The sequence below is a fragment of the Muntiacus reevesi genome, chromosome 17 (genome assembly GCF_963930625.1).
Source record: "Muntiacus reevesi chromosome 17, mMunRee1.1, whole genome shotgun sequence".
Taxonomy (NCBI): Eukaryota; Metazoa; Chordata; class Mammalia; order Artiodactyla; family Cervidae; genus Muntiacus; species Muntiacus reevesi.
In genome coordinates, this window is record NC_089265.1 from 56353620 (window position 1) to 56377916 (window position 24297).

Below are 24297 nucleotides of genomic sequence, written 5' to 3' on the forward strand. Positions count from 1 at the left end.
ATAGGCAACTTTGTAGAGACAGAAAACAGAAAATTAGTAGTTGTCTAGAGCTGGAGGACTTAAGAGTACTGAGAAGCACAGGCTAAAACTTCAAAGTTTTTTGGGTCAGTAAAGAATCTGCCAGCAATGCAGAAGACCCTGGTCCAATCCCTAGGTCAGGAAGATCCCCTGGAGAAGAAAATGGCAACCCACTCCAGTATTCTTGCCTGGGAAATCCCATGGACAGAGGAGCCTGGTGGGCTACTTTCCATGTGGTCACAAGAGTTGGACATGACTTAGTAACTAGACCACCACCACCACCAATAATGTTCTAAAATTTATAGTGGTGATAGATGCACAATTCTGTGAATTTACTAAAAGCCACTGAACTGTATACTTTAAGTGGGTGAATTACATGGTATGTGAATTTTATCTCAATAAAGTTATTAAAAAGACACCATGCCTCTGTCTTGGTCATTCTTTCTTTCTTGGATTATTCACTCTGGAGGATGTCGACTTCTGTGTCATGGGCAACTCTTTAGAGAGGCCCATGTGGCAAGGAACTGAGGCTTCCTGACAACAGTCACGTGAAGACACCTCACGAGAGATCCCCCTTAGATTCCTGACCCTCTGAAATTGTAAGAAATAATGTTGGTTATTTTGAGGTACTAATTTCTAACTACACTGCAATAGATAATACAAGCCCATTAAGATCTTTTAAGACATGAAGTTCTAGTACAGTTTTACTTTTTATATTTAGTAATATTTAGTAATTATAAAATTTTCTGGTTTATTTTGTTGCTTTGATTAAATGTATACTGCTAATAATGTTGTCAATGCAAAACTAAATTTTAACATTCAGAGCTTTATTATACTAATGGGGTACTTTAAAAAGTTAATTGTATTACATATTTTTGTTATCAGGAAGATGGGGCAAGTGTTGGAATATGTGTTCATGGAGCAAAAGTAAGAATCTGAAATTTCTTAATGAAACACTATAATTTTAAAATGGATTATGGTGAATATAAAATTACTATGGTATTTAGATGCCACCAGATACATTTAAAAAAGCAATGCAACAATTTTATTTGAAAGGATCAACATTTACAATATATTAGAAACTATATCCCTTGTGACTAATTAAGTTCTGAAAAAATTTAGGTGTCAATTAAAAAATGCACAAGAGGCATGTAGATTTTAAACGGTTCTTTTAGGGAGCGTACTTTCTGTCTTGCTTGGAGTTCATGCTGACTCTCTTGACTCTGGTTTGATTTCCTTTACCCTCACATACCGCTTTTTAAAAAACAATCTTTTCTGTGTTTTTCATCCTTTTGGTTCTGTTTCAGCTTGGATACTTTTCTGCTCTATTTTCTGGTTCACTCATTCTCTTTTCAACTACGTCTAACCACTATTAAGTAACTTGCCCACCATTGCTGCAATGAGATCCTCCTCTCTCCCGAACCTCAGACTTAGATTTCCAACATCCTGTGGAATGTCTCCTGAATATCTCACGGGTCCCCTGTGCTCAATACGTCCACACCTGACGTCTTCATTTGTCTCATCTCCTTCCCCATTCCACACAACCGGCTTTTCCTATTGTGGCTATTTCTGTTCACGGTTTTCCAAGCTATAAAAGTTATCTGAGAATCTCCTCTATCCTCTTTCTGCCTCCTAAAAACACAGAAAAGAGCATTTTTTTAAAAAATGAGATATGAGGGATAGGTTTTATAGTGTAATTTTAGCAAGGAGAATAAAGAAAAATGGCAGAAGAGAAAATGGCTAAGAATTTCCCAAATTGGTAAAGAAAATCAAACCACAGAGTCAAGAGAATCACCATGAACTCTAAACAAGACAAAAAGTACCCTTCCTAAGAGAACTGTTTAAAATCTACATGTTTCTTGTGCATTTTTAAAGTGACATCTAAATTTTTTCAAAACTTAATTAGTTGCAAGGGACTTAATTTCTAATACATTGTAAATATTAATCTCTGCTTCTGCCTCCCACTTACCAAATACTATGTATATTATCTGCATTATTTTCCTTCCACCTAAGCCCACTGCTCTGTTACCTAGGATCTGTTACCTATCATCCTTGGCCCCCTGCCTCTCCTCCTAAGCCACAGAAGCAGTCTTTCCTAACTGTTTTCTCTGCTTTCAGAATCCTCTCCGAGGCTAACTGCCTAAGCTGCCAGAAGAGTCTTCCAGAAGAGGGTTCTGACTGAGTCCCTGGCTGGGGAAAATCTTTAAAAGGCTCCTCACAGCTTCTGCAAATTTAATAATAACTCTTACCTTGCACCCAAGCCCTCCATGATTTGACTCCCACAGACTTTCTTCAGCTGTACCCATTTACTTTCCTGCTCTTCCATCATCTAGCCCAGTCACTTCCCAGAGGATATCCTGTCTTTTCTTCCTCTCCATCATATATATATTGCCCAACCTGTCTCCTTTGAGACCCATCTCAAGTGCCATTCAAGTCCAGCAGCAAATGTTTATTGAACACTTGCTATGTGCCAGGCATAATGCGAGACCCTAAGAATACCAAGATGAGTAAGGCATACATGGCCCTGCCCTCCCCAAAGGTCTAGTGGGAAAGACAGACACTGAACTTACCTCCTGTATGAAACTTTTCTAGGACTTCTCGATCAAATGTGACTTGCCTCCCTTCTCTTTTCAGTTCTTTGCTTGCTCACCCTTGCCCTCTTCACACTCCTACGGCACCACCTGCGCCGATCGTACAGTAGTTTGTAAGGCTTCCCAGGTGGCACCAGTGATAAAGTAAAGAACCTGCCTGCCACAGCATGAGACAGAAGAGATACAGGTTCGCTTCCTGAGTTGGGAAGATCCCCTGGAGAAGGAAATGGCAACCCACTCCAGTGTTCTTGCCTGGAAAATCCCATGGGTAGAGGAGCCTGGTGGGCTGCAGTCCACAGGATTGCAAAGAGTCAGACACAACTGAAGTGACTTAGCACACGTGCAATTCTCACCACCCTTCTTCTGGATCAGATCCTCTCTGGCTTTTGAGAGTGAGCTCTGGGTATCACTCTCTCAACAAAGGCCCTTCAGACGTCACCATGCGGCCCTTGGTCAGACGTTGGCAGAGCGCTGAGGAAGGGCCCTGGGCAGACTCATCTCTGCCTCTCTCCAGAACCAAGAGCTCTTCCCAGCTGTGTCACTCCATACTCCCCTCTCCCCATCTCTCCCATTCCAGGCCAGGAGCTCCCCTCCTCGGGTAGAATTCTAGCTACCTCCTGTGTATCTCCTAGGTCATCCCTGTCTCCTGTCCATCACCGGAACTCCCCAGAGGCACTAAACTAGTGGCTTTGGTGATTGCAGATATGCTTTGTGATCATTCTTTCCTCCTTGCATCTCTCCCAGGCCCTACTTCCTGTGGTAGTAGGGACTGCCCATCAATGCTCCCCATCTAGCTCTGTACTGTTGCCCCACCTGGACCTTCATCATGTCACTCCTCAACTTCTTTCCCACAGCCTCTGCCCCTATCCATCCTGCACACAGAGACAAGATCAATCTCCTAAGTAGCACCTTGATCAAAGCATTCCTTTTTCTGTAACCTTCCAGAATTCCCTATTGCTAACAAGACTCCTTGCTTTATTAGCATTTAGGGCCCCAGCATATGTCTCTAAATTTACCTTCAGTTATTCCTCTTCTTAAACCCTTCAGGCCCAACGAAACTAACTTACTCTCTGTTCCCCAAACATGCCAAGCTATGAAACTTTACACAAGTGTAGTATTAGGCCACCAGGAGTCACTCTTCTAGTTCAGTTCAGGTCAGTCGCTCAGTCGTGTCCGACTCTTTGTGACCCCATGGACCACAGCACGCCAGACCTCCCTGTCCATCACCAACTCCCGGAGTTTACCCAAACTCATGTCCATCGAGTCAGTGATGCCATCCAACCATCTCATCCTCTGTCGTCCCCTTCTCCTCCTGCCTTCAATCTTTCACAGCATCAGGGTCTTTTCAAATGAGTCAGCTCTTCGCATCAGGTGGCCAAAATATTGGAGGTTCAGTTTCAACATCAGTCCTTCCAAAGAACACTCAGGACTGATCTCCTTTAGGATGGACTGGTTGGTTGGACCTCCTTGCAGTCCAATGGACTCTCAAGAGTCTTCTCCAACAGCACAGTTCAAAAGCATCAATTCTTTGGTGCTCAGCTTTCTTTATAGTCCAACTCTCACATCCATACATGACTACTGGAAAAACCATAGCCTTGACTTGTATGGATGTTGGCAATTTGATCTCTGGTTCCTCTGCTTTTTATAAAACCAGCTTGAACATCTGGAAGTTCACGGTTCATGTATTGCTGAAGCCTGGCTTGGAGAATTTTGAGCATTACTTTACTGGCATGTGAGATGAGTGCAATCATGCAGTAGTTTGAGCATTCTTTGGCATTGCCTCTCTTTGGGAAAACTCTTCTAAATCTCTTCTAAATCTTAACCAAATTCCATACCTGAGCTCCAAGCCACCTCCCCTATGAAGTCATCCCTAAACCCCTCAGCAGATTTCCCCAATTTTAATTGTATAAACACCTGTTGACTTTGCAAGATGAGAGATGGTTCCTCCTTTAGTGAGTGACTCTCCGGATGGCTTCCCCGGAGTTATGCCCTTGCCTCGGAAAGAATGCTATCTGTCCCTCAGCTACCACTGCTGTAAGCAGCCAAAGGTTGTCTTCCTTAGACCCCCTCAGAGAAGTCCCTCTTCCTTATCCCTGTAACAGGGGCAGGATATATTGTTTGAAAGAGAAGATGCATATGAAACTGCTTCACACATTGTTGCCAATTTATGTTATAGATGAGCCAATTTATGTTCAGGGATGAGCATTAAAACAAAAAAGTGGGAGGGAATTGAGTAAATTTCAGGCCCTACAATTTTATGTTCTTAAATTTTTTTTCCAAAACTTTCCTACACTCCATAATTTAACTGATTTTAAAGGTAACACGTGCATTAAGGGAACAATTACCCTCTTGTGTCAGTATTAGTGGGTATTTTTAGAAACCACTTTGCTGTCCCTTGCTGGCTACCTCTGGTGGCAACTTAGACCTCTGGCGGGTTTCTTGGTTTGTTTCTAACTTTTTCTTTTTTGGCGTGATGGTGGTGAAAGAGAAGGGTCCTTCTTTTCACCAGTGCAGAAGACCCCACCTCAACATGAATATGAGTAACTGGAATCACTGTACTATCCTCTCTATAGTATAGGCAAAATTAACTCTCCATGCTAACATACTGACGGAACTCTGTTTTTAAACAAAATTCCTGCTGTCCTTAGGTGGGAAAGGCATGAATATATTCAAGATGTTGTGGCTAGCACCATTCGGAATTGCCTGGGAGACCTAAGTTTCCACTGACTCCCTGTGGGACTGACTTCTTCCTACACGGGGGTGGGGGTGGGGGTGGGGACTCAGTCTTCCTAGGAACCAGATGATCCTTAAGGAATTTTTCAGTTTTAGAAACTTCTGTCTAGCTCTGAAGAGTAACGGCTGCAGAGGGGCTTTGTAAAAAGGGATATATTCGTGTTTTTATACTAACACTGTTCTGTTACTTGCTCAGTGGTGTCCGACTCTTTACTGCCCCATGGACTGCAGGCTGCCAGGCTCCTCTGTCCACAGAATTTTCTAGGCAAGTATCCTGCAGTGGGTTGCCATTTCAGGGGATCTTCTGACCCAGAGATTGAACCTGGGTCTCCTGCACTGCACGCAGGTTCTTTACCATCTGAGCCACCAGGGAAGCCCCATAATAATACCATGCGGGAGAAAAGTCAGAGTCGATTTGAATTGATTACATTTAACTCAGGAGGCTCTGAGGGAGAAAACCACCCAGAAGGAGTGAACGGGTTAACAAACACTTTTTTTTTTTTTTTAAAGAAAGCCAGTACATAGCCATAAAAGGATTCCGTTTTTCCAGTAATCCTAGGAGGGAGGTAGTGCAGGATTCTTGTTCCTATTTTTCAAATGAGGAAACTGGTATTCAGAAAGCCTACGTGGCTTGACTCTTCCCCAATCGGCCAATCATCGCCGCCCTAACTCTCACCTCACTTCCCAGTTCAGCAAGCGAGTCCCGTCCGCGATGGCGGTCCCGGGTCAGTACAGCCCCAAAGCCGGATCAGGCAAGGCTACCTTAAATCACGCACTACTTCCGCCTGCCCAGGGCTGGCTCGGCTGCACCCTCCACGCAGGTGCTTCCCGAGTCACGAGTTTTCCTCGGGGCCCGCCTCTCCTCGTGCTGATTGGCTAACGCTGGAGCTACTTCTGCCCTCTGATTGGTTATTACCTTTTCGGCTCTCCAACACCGCCTGGACCGGCCGGATATTGGGGCCGGGTTTCCGCTTCCGCCTTCTCCCTCATCCAGCTTGTGTCTGGTAGCAGGCGCAAGCACAGCGGCCGCTGCCGGACGCCGCGTCTGCTGTTCGGTTGGTGTTTCTCTGAAAGTCGGTGCCGTCGAACTTCCCGCCATGGCTGAGTTAGATCCGTTCGGCGTCCCCGCTGGCGGTTCCGCCCTGGGGAACGGAGTGGCCGGCGAAGAGGACCCTGCCGCGGCCTTCTTGGCGCAGCAGGAGAGCGAGATTGCGGGCATCGAGAACGACGAGGCCTTCGCCATCCTGGACGGCGGCGCCCCCGGACCCCAGCCTCACGGCGAGCCGCCGGGGGTTCCAGGTGAGTGCGGGTGCTTTCCGGGCGGAAGCGCTGCCCCGGAAACTCGGCCCACAGTGGCTCTGAGAGCTCTGCCTAACTCTTGTGCCTCTCCGTCCCGGAGGTTGAGGAGTGCGAAGAGGGAACGAGCCCCCGGCTCAGTCATGCGGAAACCCAGGCTCGGCAGGCCTAGTCGGTCCGCAGAGTGTGTTTGAGCGCTCTTGGGCACGGAAGGGCCGAAGAAGCCAAGAAAACGGGATGACAAGCTTAGGAGCCAGAGGAAGCCCATTCAGTTCAGGAACTTTTCCTTGAGCAGTTGCTGTGCCTTGAGCCTGGCCTCAGAGGCGCAACCGCATTGGCGCAGTTGGGCCAGACTTGAGGCAAATCTGAGCCTACACAGACCAGTTAGTAGGAAGGCGGGCAGGCTCACAGTATGTACACAGGAATGTGCAGAAACGTCAGCTGCAGAGGTCCTGGGTAGAACGGCAGATCTTGGCGATGGCAGTTTGGAGAGGTAAAAGGGAAAGAGTGTAATTGGACACGCGGATCCCTTGGTCATCAAGCTTTCAGCAAAGGGAAGGAAGGGGTGATTGCTGACCTAGTTCCTAGGAAGGACTTTCTTAGTGAACTAAGCATTCGGAGACTTAAAGCCAGATCTCTTGACAGTGTAGTTGAGGTTGTTAATAGTGCAGTGGTCAGGAAAAAAAAAAAACAGTGCAGTGGTCAGCACTTCCCTTAGGGATTAGAGCACTAGTTGGACATGTTTTCTTTTTCTCTCTTTTTCCTCCTCTCTCTCTCGCTCTTTCTCTCTCTGTCTCTAGTGGTTAAGACTCTGTGTTGGCCTAAACTGCTTGAGGGTGAGTTTAGCTTTGTGGTCTCACACAACTTACATAACCACTGCTACTGCCCTGCCTCAGTTTTCTTTTTTGTAAAAGGTGCAGATAAACACCACACAGGGTTGGATTATGTTGGAGAGCATCTGCAAAGTGCTTACACACAGAACCTAGTATGTTATTACTATACACATTATTATAATGTGTATACACATTATTCCTTGGGAGTGGGCTGAGAAGGGTGTTGGAAAGCTGATAGGCTTTGGGGTGCACTGAGGAAACATTGTAAGAGGGAACTCTGTATTTAATGTGCAGAGCTATACAGGCAGGAGGCACTGCAGAGGCTGAGGAAAGAGGAACATATCCACACTCCCGCAGACTTGAGGAAAACTTCCATGAAGGAGGGGCTAGGCTTGAGCCTTGGATGTTGCCCTCAGTTGTTCGCAGATGAGGAGAAGAACCTAAGTTTAGAGGTAGGAGCTAACCAGCTGAGTGAAGTGGCTCCTGGATACTGAGGAAGAGCAAATGGTCAGGGAAAGGCAGAGTCTAGAGCTGAGGAAAAGTCCTCAGTTGTGAGGGCTAAGGATGGAGGAGGAGAAGAGGAGCGATCAAGGAGCTGCTGAGAGAGTAAGGCAGTGAGGCACTCACGGTAAGAGAGGCAGGTAAATTTAAGGAGAGTGGTTTTCTCGTAGCAGTGGTGGAGGAAAGTTCAGGGAAATTGCAGGCATGATACTTGGTGGTACTGCACATCTGCGTGCCCCAGGTGCCCTGTCCGTTCAGATCCATGCGGCAACTCTGCAGGTAGGGTGGTGGTGTCATTCTGTTTCAGGTGAAAATTGATCTCTGTGGAAATCAAGCAGTGTTCAGAAAGTGGTAAGCTAACACATGACTCCATAGGAATCAGACTCAGGTCTGCCTGACTTCCAGTGGTTGGGGAATATGAAAGTTGAAGTGGGTTTGGGATAGTCTTTCATCTCTGGAAACTTATTCTGGCCCTTGTTTCTGTCTGAGGTCCCTAGAAAGTTTCGTAATGAATGAAGGCTCTGGGGTGGCCTTTCTTTTGCATGTTTCTATAGCAACAGACAGGGCTTTCATTTGAGTCAGTTGAATGTCAGTAAGTACAGTAGAAGAGTAACTAATGAAATTTCAAAGGACTTGCCAGTGTTGGGTGAGTTTTCAGACCTAAAGGACAAGCAGCATGTGACTTGGAGCTATGGGATGAGAATTGTTGTGTCTGGAGTAGTGATCAAAGTCTCTCCTACTGCCAGTGGCCCTGGGTTGGAATATATTAACTGGATAATTGTTATGTTAACTATAATATATTAACCAGAAAGTAGGCCTGGCTGAACTAGCCATTGAGGCTTGAAGAGTTACAATTACTTCGCTTTATAAATTTTATACAAAAATAAACTCCCAAGTGCATGGAAGAGGGGCTTTTTTTATTTTCCTAAGAGTAGGAAAGGCCTTCATCACAAGAAGAGATAGAGAACTTATAAAGGAAAAAAAGCCTGATAATGTATCATACAAGTTAAGTAGTTCTAGGTATTAACTATTATAAATCATACAAAAAGATAATTGGGAAAATATTTGTAATGTGGGAGAACAAATAATTAATACAGAAAGAATACTTAGAGATCAAAAGATAGCAGAAAAATGGGCAAAACTCAGGCAGTTTAGTAAAGAAGAAATTCAAATGTCAGGTGATTTCCTCAGGATAGAAGTTTGGCACAAGGGCACCCTAATGTTTTTTTCCTGCTGTCACCTTAGCAAAAATTATAAAATATGCTCAAACTCAAAAGTAAATTTAAGAGGGGAAACATTGTCACCAGTTACCTGCTCCTTCAAGAACACTTTACTTACCTCTCAAGGAACCAGCCATACACATATTTTAAGGTCATTTGTGAATTGCTGATACTTAGAGATTTGTTGTGAGGATTAAAACTTAATGTATAGAAAGTGTTTAATTAACATTGTGCCTCGCACATTGGAAGCAATAAATAGTGGGTGTTTTCATACTTAAAAAGTTGAGAATTTAATGATATAGATAAATGGATTACTAAAAGCATCTGTTATAGGAGTCTTAATTTTGCTCAAAGAAATTTTATGTATATGCATTAGATAAACTTAAAAAAAAAAAAAATAGAAACCAGTAGGCTGAGTAATGAAATTATGTGGCCTTTTCTTTTTTTTTTTTTTTTTTTTTTTGGCCTTTTCTTTTGTCTCCATTTTCCTTTTTTTTTTAAGTGGGGAAATGAAAGTTTTCAGTACTCCCAAAGCCAAGCATAGGGTAATTGGGAGAAGCAAGAGAATGAAGTTGATTTGGAAAATAGGCAGTTAAGCTGGATTTAATTATTATAGTTAGAAACCAAGAAGACTGGAGGAGTGGTTTGCAATCTCTGCCTGTTCAAAAGAAAGAATGTGGCTGAGGGCACCTTGCCTCTGGCTGTGCGGAAAAGCTCTGATGTTTCTGAGGGCCTTGTGATGGTGGTTCACACTAGCTCTCTGCATTCCTTTTACCACTTGGGTTCTTGTATCTTTTAGGTGCATCTCTTCTCTCTTACACAATAACAGAGTCATGGTAGTTTGAAAACAGTTGGACAAAATACTAGAAGTCCTGCATAGTAGGCAGTAAAGATAAGTCAGCCAGCAGGTAAAGAGTATCTAGAATATGTCGGTGGACACTACATTTTTATGGTGCCTGTATTGAAGCTTTCAAGGGAAGGCAGAGCAGCCACTCTGAAGGGCTGCTCTGCGGCCCTGCACAGGCCCTCAGTGAGAGCTGTTGGGTCAGGGCATGGATTAGAAACGCATGGTGATTGGACCAACCAGGCACCTTGACTTAGTGACACACAGAACGGGTTAAAAACAAAACGGGGCCAGTGGGGCCCGGCCGGTTGTCCAGAGCAAGCTGCACAGAAGGGCTCCTTCATTTAAGGAGTGTAGGCCCCGGGTTGCCACAGCTTGTCTGCACACCCTCCCCCGCGCCACATGCACAGGCGCGCGCACACACACACACACACACAAGCACTGGAAATCCTGATTTTTTTGTGAAATTTCCTGATTAAATACTTTGTATTTTAAAGAAAATATTTTCAGCCTGTGGACCTCCATTTTATACTGTATGGATTGAAAATCTTGAGGTCTTAGACATTTTTCGTATTTCTGAGATGGACTTTCTCATTTAGCTCATGAGTAATTAATTGTGCTAATAAGATGAGATTGTATATACTTTGAGTTTTTGTAACTTGCATCCTTGAAAACACTGATTTTATTTTGATATGCCCAAATCTTACTGTTCTGGACTAATTCCAAGAGAACTAGAGGAATTAGCAAGAAGTCTCAACTAGAGACCCTCAGGTGCCAAACCTACTCCAGCCAAAGGATGGAGAGTCCTGACCCCCAAGAAAGCACCTTGGTTGAAACATGAAGCTGCGTATCTCTGCTTGCTGTGAAGGATTCTAGGCCACCCTTTCATACCTTTTCCTTCTCTAGAACCTTCGTAGAGAAACTTGCTCTATGAGGCTCTTCTGCCAGGCTTCTAAGTATTATCTCTGTAAGCCAGAAGATAGTCATGAAAAGTTTTTAGACAGATTTGTCCACATTTTGGTGAAGTCATTTGTGTATAAGCATATCTTGGTTTCATTGAATAGAAAGTTGTGCATTGTTCTATCTGGTATCTCGCAAGGGGATAGTGTTTAGTAACTTAGAGTACTTAAAACACATAATACTATGTCATACCTTGTAACCTTTTGGCCCAGCATTTGACCAGCACTCACTGACAGATTGAAATCTTATGTCTTGCAGATGCTGTTGATGGGGTGACGAATGGAGAATACTATCAGGTACAGACTCTGTACAACAGTTCGGATAATGTTGAATGATATTGTTGAGAGTCTTCCTTCTCTGTGATTTGAATTGACTGACCTAGAAAGGATGTCACTCCTCTGACTTTCCTGGGTGTATTAGTAACTGGTATGTTACCTGCCAAAGTGGAAGGATTTGAAGAGAGACATTGTTAGAGCATTCTTTTACAATGTCGTTGGCCTGGCCCTGGCATTACCAACTTTATTCTCAAGAAATGACCCTTCATCATGGTTGTATTTTAAAGAAAATATTTTCAGCCTGTGGACCTCAGTGGCGACCGTGGCTGACAGCGTCCCGTGCAGTGTCAAACACTGTACTGAACTTTCTTCTCATTCTCAGCAACCTGAGGGATCTATGCTATTGTGATTCCCATTTACACACAAGGCATACAGAGGTGAAACCAGGAGTTTGAAAGTAACAGGTAGCCTGTGGTAGGACTGACATTTGAACCCCTTAGCCTTTAGATTACAGTGAGGGCAGGGGCGGCTGGTGTTTGTGATGACTGCCATTATCTTCCCTCTGTGCTGTTGAGCTTCTGGTTACCAGCCCAGCTTGTTTAGTCACTAAGTTGTGTTCAACTCTTGCGAAACCATGGACTGTAGCCTGCCTGGCTCCTCTGTCCATGGGATTCTCCAGGCAAGAATACTGAAGTGGGTTACCATTTCCTTCTCCAGGGGATCTTCCTGACTCAGGGACTGAACCTGTGTCTCCTGCATTGCAGCCAGGTTCTTTACCACTGAGCCATTGGGGAAGCCCACCAGCCCAACCTGACGTGGGCTTAAATACAGAGAACTTACTATTTCATATAACTGAACTCTGACGGGCCAGGGGTCCTCAGACCCGGATTCCGACTCAGTTCCTCTAGGATTCTGGCTCCGCCAGCTGACTGCAGTTTTATACTCTTTCGTGTTGACAGAATGACCACAGGCACTTCAGGTCTCAGCATGTGCGTATCAAACCATCTAGGACAGCATGGGGGTTTCTCCCAGCCACTCAACAAAAGTCCTCTGCTTCCCTTTTGACTAGATGGAAGTAATCACTGCAGTCCAGGGAAATAGCTTGGTGCTTTGCCTCTGCCGGGGCTTCTGCACAGCCTTAGCTAGTTAACTGTCAAGGAGGATGAGATTAGTCTTAATTGGTTTAAGCCAATTAAGGGTGGACTAACTTTTTCTGGAAAGGACCGATATTAATAGTAAACATTTTAAGCTTTGTGGCGTGTAAGTTTCTGTCAGACTATTATGTTGTTATAACATGAAAAAATCCATAGACAGTATGTAAATAAATGGGCATGGCTCTATTTCAATAAAATTTAATTATAGAAACAGGTGGCTGAGCTGGCTGTAGTTTCCAAGCCCTGGTTTAGAGCTTGGCCTTTAGAGGGAGATGGAATGGGGTTCAGCCCTGACTGTGTCTCTTACTAGCTATGAATTTGGACATGTCATTTACCTGGGTCTCGGTTTAACCCTCCAGCTGTGCCATGGGAATAAAAATTTGCCTTGCAAGGTGTTTGGGAGATAAAAGGTTTATGTGGCTGAAATATGGAAGGTGCTAATAATAAGTAAATACTACTGTAAACAATTTGCTTTCCATCTTTGTTTATAGTCTGCTGAGGTTAAGGTGGTAATATTCCTAGTTCAGTAGGTAAAATAATTCTCTAAAGATTAGATTCCATTTGAATCTTAATCAATTTGTTTACTAGCTCCCCAGTCTTAACCACTATAAGAAAGAGTCAGCCCCGACCCCTCCACTCCCTCCTACCCCCTGCCACGTACACTGTGAGGCACATTTGCCTGCCTTTTTTTCTTTTTCTTGGTGTGACTGTACTATGCATTTTCTTTTGACTCTCTTTTCCCTAGAATTCACTGTATTTTGACTAGGTGGTATTAAGTGAACTTTTCCCTGAATTGTATAATAAGCACTTGGAAGTGTCAGGTTCTAGGCCTTACTGTACTGGGTATTTACCTTTGTTACTTTGAAGATGTTACAGCCTCTGTGTCAAGTAAGGAAAGCAAACTTGATAATACTGTTTTCCTAGTAAGTCCATTACCCACTTCCCCAACTTTGCTGTCTCCCACTCATGTCTCGTTTAGTGGCCGGACGACAACTGCTCTGCCTCCCTTGTGGACTGTAAGGCTTGAGTGCATGGCGGTGAAAGCATCCTACCAGCGTGTAAGGCTGCTCTTGCTCCTTTGCATCTAGAGCAGCCGTCATTGTGGCCCGTAACCAGGGGTCTGACTGGGGTGAAGGGCGTATCTGGGAGGAGGTTTTGGTACTGATAGAGCACGACTGTGTTTTCTCTTAAGGAGAGTAATGGGCCGACAGACAGTTACGCAGCTATTTCACAAGTGGATCGATTGCAGTCAGAGCCTGAAAGTATCCGAAAATGGAGAGAAGAGCAAACGGAACGCTTGGAAGCCCTTGGTAAGGAGTCCCTGTTTGTCTTTGGGTGTCTGTTTTCAGGGGAATAGTTGACCTTGACTCTGTCGTTAGCCATTTTTAACTCAAATTAGCCGTAATGTCCTTGCCCAGTTTTGGGAGGGTGTCTTCCACAGGGAGAAGGTCACAGCACCACCTACGTGGAGATGCTTCCTTACAAGCCCAGGGAGTTACAGGTGCACCCTCTCTTCTCTGGGAGGGCAGAGTGGTGCCTTGGAAGGGGTCTTGGGGGGAAAGGCCGGGCTCCAGGCCGAGCCACAGCTCTCCTAGCTGCGGGCACTTGGTTGCTCCAGCCTTGGGGCCCGTGTCTTCACCTGTGAAGTAAGGTCAGTGTTACCAGCCCCAGGGGTAGTCTGAGATGCTACATGCGAATGTGCTTCATCAACCTGGAGATGTTATATCCACGTGAGGGGCTGCACAGTCCATTGACAATTTGAAGGCTGAATTTAAGGTAATGCTTAAGAGGAAAATGTGAGGAATGTTAGGAAATATGTACAGTTGGATCTTCTTACCCTAACATCCCTGTGAGTTCTTCCATTTTTATGGGTGAGGAAAAGGATCATAGGAAGAGTTAAGTGTTTGAATCACACAGCTAACAGTGGTAGCATCAGAATTTCAGCTGGAGTCTGCCCTGCTTCCGGATCCATGCCCGTCTCAGCAGCGCTGCACTCGGCTGACAGCATCGAGCGGGCGAAGCCCGAGCCTCCAGTCAGCCTGGCCTCTGGTGACGGGCCTTCTCCATGGAGCGCCGGCTGTGGGTCAGGGTTACAGGAGACTTGGTATCTGTCCCTGGGTGTTGACAAGGTGTGATGGGGCAGGGGTGTCAACCATGGAGTTCTCTTCTCAACTTTTTATTAAAATTTCAAACACAGTGAGAGTAAAACGTGCCCCTCCCTTGAGGTTCAGTCGTGAACATTCTGCCGTAGTGGGCTGTCTTTGTATAAATGAGGTGTGTGTGTAGGTTTTTTGTTTGTTTTTATTTTCAGTATTTAAATATTTGTCTGTGGCAGGTTTTAGTTGTGGCATGCAGGCTTAGTTACCCCGCAGCATGTGGAATTTTCATTCCCCAACCAGGGATGGAACTCACGTCTCCTGCATTGAAAGGTGGATTCTTAACCACTGGGCCACCCGGGAAATCCTGTATATGTTTTATACACGAATGTGAAAGTGAAGTGAAAATCGCTCAATTGTGTCTGACTCTGCGACCTATGGACTATACAGTCCATGGGATTCTCCAGGCCAGAATACTGGAGTGGGTAGCCTTTCCCTTCTCCAGGGGATCTTCCCAACCCAGGGATCGAACCCAGGTCTCCCACACTAGTTACCAGCTGAGCCACAAGGGAAGCCCATTCACATGCCCACACATTTATATGTGTGTTGTGAATATACACATAATTTTTTTTCTGATCCATTCGGATATAGACACCAGATACTTTATGCATAAATATTTTATTGTACATCTAGAAATAGCAATATGCGTCTGTAACCACAGGGTCAGCATTATAATTCCTTCTTGAGAATGACTGAACTAGGGAAAACATGACTCAGATAGTGTAACTGGCACCTAGAAACAGGAAAGGACTTGACCCATATAATACAGCCAACTAGTTTCTCTCCAGTGTAATTTATGTGGCTTTCCAAACAGCGGGCACACTTAATCTGTCAGCATTATTCAATAGTAGTTTCTTTGATGATGTAAATGTTCTGTATCACTGCTATTCTGTATGGTAACCACTAGCTGCTTGTGGCTAGTATGACTGAGAAACTGAATTTTAAATTTTATTTGATTTTAATAAATTTAAATAGCCACTTGAAGCTAGTAGTCACTGTACTGGATAGTATAGTTTTAAAAAGGTGAAGATTGGTCTTCATGGTGCTGGCAGCCTTGCTCCTTGCTATTCTTCAAGTATCTCTTCTGAGTAGACTTTGAGGCAAGACTTCCTTAGCAACTGTTACTGCTGCTGGAATCTTTTTCGTGTTGCAGAACTCGGGTATATCTTTTCTCTTTCCCCAGAGTTTAGCAAAGTTGACTTGTACATGGAGAAGAGTACACTTTGGTGTGTGGAAAAATTTGATTTTCTTTTTCAGTTAACAGTTTGGGCTCTTTGGGAATATTCCACAAAGTGTTGTTTTCTTAAGATGCCTTCCTGAGGGAAGTCAAATATTTGGCCTCGTATTCCAATGGAATCGAATTAAGTTGGTCCATGAATTAGGTGTTTCTGCAGTTTCACCTTTTTCCCTTGCAAGGACTGTGAGAAAGTACAAGATTCTAAAAATAGATAAACCATATCCATGGTTTTCAGCTTAGCTGTGGGAAGTGTTTTCCAATAAAAAATATCCTGTGAACAGTAATGAGCATGGCCAGAGAAGACAGCTGTCAGTGAACCCTGCTCCACCTTCTCCCTCCCAGATGGAAAGAGGTGGTGTTACAGCTTGGGTCTTTGTTCCATCAAGCTAAGCATCTAAGAATTCTGAATTCTTATTGCCAGTGTCACTTCTTAAATCTATAAAAGCAAGAGGATTGTTTATAGACAGTATTATATGCATTAACTATAATCTGTGCAAATGGACAGTTTTTGACTACTTTTTCAGAGATAAATTTCCGTATTTTGATTCTAAGATATATAACCTAAAAAAAAAAAAAAAAATTAGATGACACAAAGGGAATACTCCCCAATCCAAAACTAATTTTTTGGAAATAATGTCACAACTCCTGAAAAGGAGACCTTATATTTTAAATTTTTCCCATTTTCATGTCCACAGGGTGCCATTGACCCACAGCATCTCTCCCTGCATCACTGCGCCCTCCATTCCACATACACGTAATGCCATGGACAAATACACATCAGAGTTTACTGGTATACTTATCAGTGGGAAATTTTTAGTGAAATAATTTTCTTGAGCATTAGGTTGGTCACCTTCTGATAAGTTAGAAAACGGTAAAAGTTCTTTATAATAGGAAACTTTGGGGGATTTTATTAGCTGCTACAAGGCTGTTTCTAGTAGTCACAGACAGTGTTCTGCCAGTTGTTACTGCAAGACTTTTCTTGAAAAGACCCTAAAATTGCTCTGAAAGCATCATTTCTTCCTTCAAGAAGTTGTTTGCTGTCTGCTCTCCTCAAGGACACCCATTACCTTTTGGGCTCTGACTCCACTGTCCAGACTCTAGTCTGGATCCCTGGTGCCCATCTGCTGGTCACAGTTGTGACTGTTGTTGGGTCTGCCTCCCATTCATCCCTCCCTTTGGAGACAGCACAGTGAAGAATGTGTGAGCTTTAGAGTCAGATCTTGGTATGAGTCTTGGTTTGGCCACTTACTACTTTTGGGACAGTTCCTCAGACTTGCTGAGGTGTAGTTTTTCTCACTGCTGAATATGGGACTAGTTTGCTTTCTTGGGATTGTTGTAAAATTAAATGAGATGTGTATGAAATAACCTGCCAGAGAGGACATCCTTGAGAATGTGCTTAAAGTGAAGTATTAGGATGACTTCGGGTGTCAGCTGTGGCAGTAGGGTGACCTGTATTTCTCTCTCTATCGTTTACTGACATGTGTCTTTAGCTTAGTGTCTTAGGAAAACTCATATTTAGTTCTGAGATCATGGTTGAGAATCCAGTGTGGCAGGCCTAGGTGTGCTTTTGCTCTCTCTCATCTAGAACCTTTTGGAAAAGTATTAATAACGATCCCTCACCTCACCCTACAGTTCTCCCCGTTGGGAGTTTTTCTCTTTTACTTCTGTCCTAGCTCTGCCACAAACTCACTCTGCAGTCTAAGCAGGAGTAGATATTTTGTGGTCCCCTCAATTCCATCTGTATTCTGCTCTTGCCTGGTTCTGGAATCATCTGTACCTCTAGTAGTTTTTCTAATATTGCGCTGCTCCATAAATGTGCATCTGCTGAAGAGAGTGCTGCCTTCTGTTCATGAAACCATTAATTATCCAACTTGGGGTGTGGAATATAGTTTGTGAGGAGATTTTATTAGTACATTATCTAATACGACGAATTATCTAATTCTTATTAGCTAATTGCCAGAGTCCACACTGACCTGGCAGCATTATTAAAGAGTCATCTGTAGTTGCTTCTTACCCAGTTGGTGTCCCAAAAGCCGTTTTAAAAATTAAGTCAGTATCTCCACCTCTCTCTACTCAAAGCCCAAAACTAGTGATCCACTAAGGTGTAGGTGGACTGGGGTGAATTGTGCTGAAACACTTTGCTTGAGTAGAATTCCTGATGCAGAGAGCTGGACACACAAGTGAGGAAAACAGAATTTTATCTTTATCCCTACTGTCTGCCTTCTACCGTACACCGCACACAGCATGAGGCTAATAAGCCCCAAATGAATGACGCAAACTTCAGTTTGCATTTTGCCTCATTTGTGTTGTCTTTCTTTTCCTTCCCTTAAAGATGCCAATTCTCGGAAGCAGGAAGCGGAGTGGAAAGAAAAAGCAATAAAGGAGCTGGACGAGTGGTATGCAAGGCAGGACGAGCAGCTCCAGAAGACAAAAGCCAACAACAGGTCAGTCTGCGCCGCGTCTTGTACAGTCAGGTCCGTCTCCACCAGCCAGCGTAGGTTCTCAGCTGCCGCCTCTTTTAGTGGGAAATGTGTTTGCAGGTTTAAAAACTATCTGTGAAACGTGAAAGTTGCAGGTCTCTCGGTCTTTACAAGAGTAACTCAGCCGGTTTTTTCACCATCCTAGTTGCAGTGAGTCTAGCTCTGAGGTGAGAGTTTGGTTAGTCTGCACTGCCTGTAATGGTGTGATTCCGCAGAAGGCAGTATCATCTCATGGATCAAGTCCATGTCTAAAAACCTAACCCTGAAATGAAAGGCCGCTTTGACCACTACTCCAGGATCTCAGTACTTGAGATGATTACAGACTTCGTCATGTCGCCTCCCCTGAATGCAGCTTAGATCTCTGAGGGCTGCTCCCCAAAGGGCCCAGTCCTGGGACGCGTGCTCTGTCATCAGGTGGCCAAGATGTTCCCTCACAGTGACTTCAGGATGAAGGGTTCTCTGGGTGCGTGTTTTCTATGTCTAAGAAAATCTTGAGGTGACTTTTTAAAAAGGCTCTTTTCTGAATTTCCACAGTCATTGAAGGTTGAGTAGTTGCAGGGAGCAAACACAGCCACTCTCCTATGACCCCCACCAGAAGCTATGGTCTCTAAGTGCTCTGAGCTTGGAGTGCACTTGGAAGCAGCTCAGAGAGAGGCAGGGGCAGCGCTGTCTGCCTGGGTGCAGGCAGTGGGCTTGCTTCCCCGGCCAGACCTGGAGCTGGCTGTCAGCTCATTGTCGCTGCACTCACTTCAGTGCAGAGGGAGAGCAGATTCGGCCTGGGGCTGTGTGTACCTTTTGTGGGAAAGAACCTTTGGGCCCTTGTCTCTGGCAGCTCTTAGGTGGAGATCTTGCAGACAGGAGGGAGCTGACCTCTGCCAGACAGTTTCCACCGCGGTGGTGGCTGGCGTGCGGCAGCCCTCACCGCCTGTCCCCGTGGGCCATCCTGGGTTCTGTCACTCCCTCGGGCGCCAGGCTTGAGCCTCTGTCCTGGCCGCCTGCCTGTGGGGCGTGGACTCTGCAGGCGAGCTATCAGATTCCCCTTGAAGTTCTCTCGCAAATACGGTGGGGCTGCCCTCTGGTTGGAGTTGAGTAGCTACGAGTAGCAGTAACAGGCTTCTGCTGAGAGATTGTGGTTAGTTTGAAACCGATGGGCCCAGGTTCCTTTATCATGGGCTCATTCAGGATTACTTCCCCCAGGTGCAGGTTCAGATTCTGAAGAAAGAAAGGTGGGTGCTTTGCACAGACACCGTTCGAGGCCCCGTGCACCCTAGCGAGTTGCCTGAGGCTGGGTCTGCTCTAAGTACTTGGTAAAACCTGGCTGACCCTCCATGTTCAGGGTCCCTTTCTGCCTTGCCTAGGATTGCTGCTTTCAGGCCGTCTGTCCAGGTGGGAGGGCGCCCGAGTTGGCGTGTGTGGTTTCCCTTTGTTCTGGCTGTGCTGTCCTGTTACAGCAGCTCCTTCATCCCAGGCTGGCTGCAGAGGAGTAGAAGCCTGACACACACTTGTGTCTCAGTCCTTCATTAGACCTTTCTCTCTCCCAGTAGAGGCAAACGCGAGCTGGAGTTGACGAGGTCAGGCCTTTGTGTGAACGGAGCGGCTTGGCCTGCCTTCCCTTCCCCGCCCACTCCTTGTGCCCACAAACCACTCTGCTTTTCTCCTGACTCACTTGGGAGTTACAATCAGGCTGTTCTTTTTGCTTTCTTTAAATTTCCACAAAGCACCTCCTATGTATAAACCAAAACGGGAGTAAAGCAAGAGTCTGTGTGTGTTTAAAAATAAATTACTAGAATTTCTCTTCAAATAAATGTGTGAGCTTAGGTTAATGACCAGTCGTGACTGTCCTTAAAAACCTCCCTCCCACTCTTATGCCCCAAACTCGCCAGGCAAAGGACAGGGTAAGACTCCTTGCGGGAGGTTCCCTGTCCACCCTTGCTGGGCGAGGGGGGCGGCCAGTCCAGGGATTGAGCCTGCCCCCTGCCCTGTAAGCAACTCCACCCCGCTCACCGCCCTCCCTCCTCGCCCCAGAGGTCCCATTCTGACCCGTTCCAATGTGAGAGTTCAGGAGGGATGAGGTGCTGGCTTCTGGGCTGTACATCGTCACAGCGGTCAAGTCTGGCAGGAACCGAGTGGACAGTCGGCCGTGTCCAGGGACCCACAGTTCCCTGGGGCCGGAGCCAGGACCCTTGTCTGCAGGCCTCTCATTCCTTGCCTCCAGCTGCTTTTTCCTTCAAGGTGCCATTTTGAGATGACTGTGTGTCCCCAGAATATAGAAAATTGGTCCCAGCCAGTTGATGTGGGGAAGCAGCAGTTGGATGACCCAAGATTAAGCTGGCTGTGGGCCCTCGCGTGCCTGGTGTCTGGCAGCATTGGTGCCCGGGGATGTCTGCTGCGGCTGGCAGGAAGGGGAGAGACAGGCAGCCCCGGGTGTGAGCTCTGCTGCCCCTCTTGCCACTTACTGCCCAACAGGTTTGCTTCATCACGAGACCTCCCTTCCTATCACGTCCTCTGTAAAAGGCGGGGAAACATTCAGGGTCCCTAGGTTGTCTGGGGTTGAGGATAGAACAAACACAACGCCTTGTCAGAGGGCTCAGCCCCTCAGTGGATACTTAGGAGATGCTCGCTTTGCAGGGGTAAGGCCTGGGGGTGAAGTTGACAGCACTCACTGGAGAAGCCTGTGAGGAAGGCCAGCAGGGAGCCTTACCTGCAGAGTTTCAGTGCTTGAACCTTCGCTGGGTTAGGATGGAGCCTTGGGAGCAGCTCCCCAGAGCACTTGTGCCTCTACTGTGGATTTGAGATGTTTCTCCTTCTCAATGTTCTCTCTTTTTTCCTGCCTGCTTGCCTGCCTTTTGGACCTCTTGCTGTCTAGGGTGGCAGATGAAGCTTTCTACAAACAACCCTTCGCTGACGTGATTGGTTATGTGTATGTTGCAAAACTAATTCCTTTTCTTGTTTTAATTCTTACTTTTTGTTTAGAGTTAATGCTCCTTTTATGTCACACGTTGCTTTGCTTTTTAAATTATTTCAGATTGGCACTGTGGGGGCTGCCTAAGAGTTGATAAGCTGGGGGTATGTTCCATTATCACAGAATCACAACTCTCTGCAACTCTGGTTGCCATTTTTCATTTTGGGGTTTTGGAGGGAAGGAAGCTAACACTTGTAAAATGTGGGTCATTTGTGATCTCACCTGGGAAGGTTTGGGGACTGGGAACTGGGGACTCTGACCTCTTGTTGCCGCCGGGGGAACAGGAGGAGGAGGGGAGAGTCCTGGGTTAGGAGCCAGTGTGGGCAGCATTTTCCACACTTGCTTCCTTTGAAGAACATGGGGTTGGTTGCCTCTCCCTCTGGGCAGAAGAGTCAGAGCAGAGGGGGCTGTCTCCTCTAAGGTCTGCAGTTGTTTCTTTGTGGCCTCATATCAGAAAGAGTTGTTTAGTTGCCAGCTTCTGATGTTCTATCCCCCACATAGAGAGACAGAGAGAGACCCCCAGCTTTGAGGTCAAGATAGCCAGATAGCCAAAGCTGTCTGATACAGGCCATGGTGGCTTTTACCCCCAAAGAAAACTGCATCTTCTCTGGGAGAGTTTAAGAATTCCTGTTATCAAAGCAGTGTTGGTCAATTGTGTGTTTCCTCCTTTTAGGACTAGCCTACTAGCTTTTGACATGAGGGAGGTGAGGGTGGAATGGAGGAAGAGAAGAACTTGTGGGAAGGGTAGACCACAGGCTGAGGTCTGTAGAGCCTCTTAGGGCCTCGACCTTGAGCGTGTCAACCAGTTAGGAGGTAGAGCTGCGTTTCCTGGGCCCCTGGGTGCGTTTGCAATGAGACTTGTGAAATGCTGGACTTACAGGTGGAGTTGGGTTTGCTTTGCACATTCTCTCTCGAGTAGAGATGGAGACTAGAAAGGTCGAGTCTGGGTTTGCTGGGCAGCGGGGTGGCCCAGCAAAGCCAGCTGCACCTCCCTCAGAGTACAGAGTGGCAAGGGCGTGTCTAGCTTACTGACCATCTGCATTGAGCTCATTCTCATTTTCTGTATCTGACCTAAAGTTTTTCTCGTTTTTCTTCTCTTCACCTTTAAGCACAAACATAAACCATCCTTGCTACAGCCTAGAACAGTTAAGTAAACCTTCCTCACTGCCCCTGTGTGTGCCATGAAGTCGAGTGTTGTAGTGGCTCTGGGCTTCAGCGGTGTTTGCCACGGCCATCCCTGTGAGAGTGCCACCCCTCTGTCCCCACAGACCAGTCATCTCCATCGCTTTCGCTTTGCCCGTGATGCCTGTTGGAGTAGATGAAGTAGTGTGTCTTCCCTCCTCTTACCACTGTCCTTTAGGCAGTTGCTCCTACCAGTTAGTTCAGCTGGGGATGGGCTGACCTTGGTGTGAACGAATGTTGGAAGAGCATCCTACCAAAAAGCAACTCACACTGACCGGCTCTCAGCCGCTGGGTGCCCACCCCTGCCAGAGTGTCCCGAGAGGCCCACGGCACCTGGCTGGAGGGAAGACGGCAAAACTTTTGGCTGACCTGGAGAATGTCCTGACAAACCCTCCTGGAACGGCTTTAGTCTCTAGTGCCTGCTAGCATGGGCGCTTGGTCTTGAATTCCCTGTTTCTCTCCAGCCTTTGGAGTAAATCCAGAGGCTATTGTGCAGAGTGACTTGTGGGCTTCTTTCGAAGTCTCTAAATTTACTTGAAATTCAGTACAGGCCAACATAAACCGCTGTTCAAGTTCTTGGCCAGCTTGCTGCTTTGCCTTTGCTAACGAAGGCAGTGAGTAGCTGGTTAAGGACTTGCTTTAATTCTCTGTGTCAACAGAGAGGGAGAGAGCCCTGAACCAAACACCTGTATTCCAACATTTTACACAGCAGTCCGGGCACCCTGTGCCTAGGAAAGCTGGCCATGTGTCTGCTCCTGAGTTTGACCTGGGCCAGGGCTGTTAGTCTTTGCAAAATCAGAATGCTTTTAGGTCAGGCATCAGGGGCTGTGTTTCCATAACAAGGCAGCCACCAGGTGGCTCCCATGGGGAGTCTGCGTTAAATCAGCCTCTTTTGTTGTTGCTTCCAGGGCAGCAGAAGAAGCCTTTGTAAATGACATTGAGGAGTCGTCCCCAGGCACTGAGTGGGAACGGGTGGCCCGGCTGTGTGACTTTAACCCCAAGTCCAGCAAGCAGGCCAAAGACGTCTCCCGCATGCGTTCTGTCCTCATCTCCCTCAAGCAGGCCCCCCTGGTGCACTGAAGAGCCTCCCTGCGGAAACACTACATCTGCAGCATCTTAATCCTACTCAGTGAAGCTCTTCACGGTAACTGGATTAATTATGTTGAGTTCTTTTGGACCAAACCTTTTGTCTTTAGAGTTGATCATTGTTTGTGATTGCATGTTTCCTTCAACTGTTCTCCCTGGCATTCAAGGAGGAGGGGAGGTGGCGGCAGAGGAAGGGAGGGAGGCCTCCCAACGGCAGCCTCAACCTATGCTTTGTGCATTATTCTGAGAATAAATTTCTGTTCCAAGAAATAAACATGAAGTTTCATTATTGATCTCAGGGTGTGCTGCAGTTGGGAGTGAGGTCAGTGAGGAATTCCCTTTTATCCTTTCCAGGGCTACGGAGGCACAGCCATTGGGTGCCCACCCTGCCTTGAACTAAAACAGCTCTGAGTTTCTACTGTCTGTAATAGGAGTCTGTGGACGTTTCCATTTGAAAGGGGAGCTGGTTGGCTAAAGGTTAACCTCTCACTGCCCACTGAAGACAGAGCTGTGAGTCCCTTCACCACCCTGGACGTCTCCTTGGTGGCTCTTGTCAGTCACTATCCCTGACTGTAGGAGCCTGGGTAGTGTATTTCCGCAGGGTTCTCCCTGGGCAATAGAAACGAGTGAGACACTTGCTTCTCTGGATTCAGCCAAGAGACCTGAGTCAGGATGGCATGAGCATGCCTGGCCCTATTTCTCTGTAGCACACACTGAGGTCTGTGCCATTCCTAGCACTTTGCTCATATTCCTGTTGTCAGATCCTTCA

General features: G+C 46.1%; 1 protein-coding gene and 1 long non-coding RNA gene across 3 annotated transcripts in view; one reads left to right on the forward strand and one right to left on the reverse strand.

Moving 5' to 3' along the window:
• Positions 1–3015, reverse strand: part of LOC136148299 (uncharacterized) — a 28785-nt gene extending 25770 nt beyond the window's left edge. Inside the window, exon 1 of the long non-coding RNA XR_010659497.1 lies at positions 2589–3015. This is a non-coding gene — a long non-coding RNA (uncharacterized lncRNA). The remainder of the gene's footprint in view (positions 1–2588) is intronic.
• A 3295-nt stretch (positions 3016–6310) lies between these two features.
• Positions 6311–23802, forward strand: CLTA (clathrin light chain A). Of its 2 annotated transcripts, none has more exons than XM_065907794.1 (5): positions 6311–6641; positions 11255–11292; positions 13618–13735; positions 18151–18262; positions 22370–22460. In XM_065907794.1, the coding sequence occupies exons 1-5, from the start codon at positions 6440–6442 to the stop codon at positions 22443–22445; spliced, it is 546 nt and encodes a 181-aa protein (XP_065763866.1). In that variant the 5' UTR covers positions 6311–6439; the 3' UTR covers positions 22446–22460. The 2 variants fall into 2 exon arrangements, with proteins under 2 accessions (XP_065763866.1, XP_065763865.1); XM_065907793.1 differs by lacking the exon at positions 22370–22460 and adding an exon at positions 23351–23802 and having other exon boundaries at positions 6312–6641.
• Positions 23803–24297: the final 495 nt, after the last annotated feature.

Excerpts from the sequence above, each read along its gene's own strand:
- CLTA (XM_065907793.1), top strand. The coding sequence starts at position 6,440 with ATGGCTGAGTTAGATCCGTTCGGCGTCCCCGCTGGCGGTTCCGCCCTG. Across the intron at positions 6,642-11,254 it reads CGAGCCGCCGGGGGTTCCAG|ATGCTGTTGATGGGGTGACG; the intron begins GTGAGTGCGGGT and ends TATGTCTTGCAG. Across the intron at positions 11,293-13,617 it reads CGAATGGAGAATACTATCAG|GAGAGTAATGGGCCGACAGA; the intron begins GTACAGACTCTG and ends TTTTCTCTTAAG.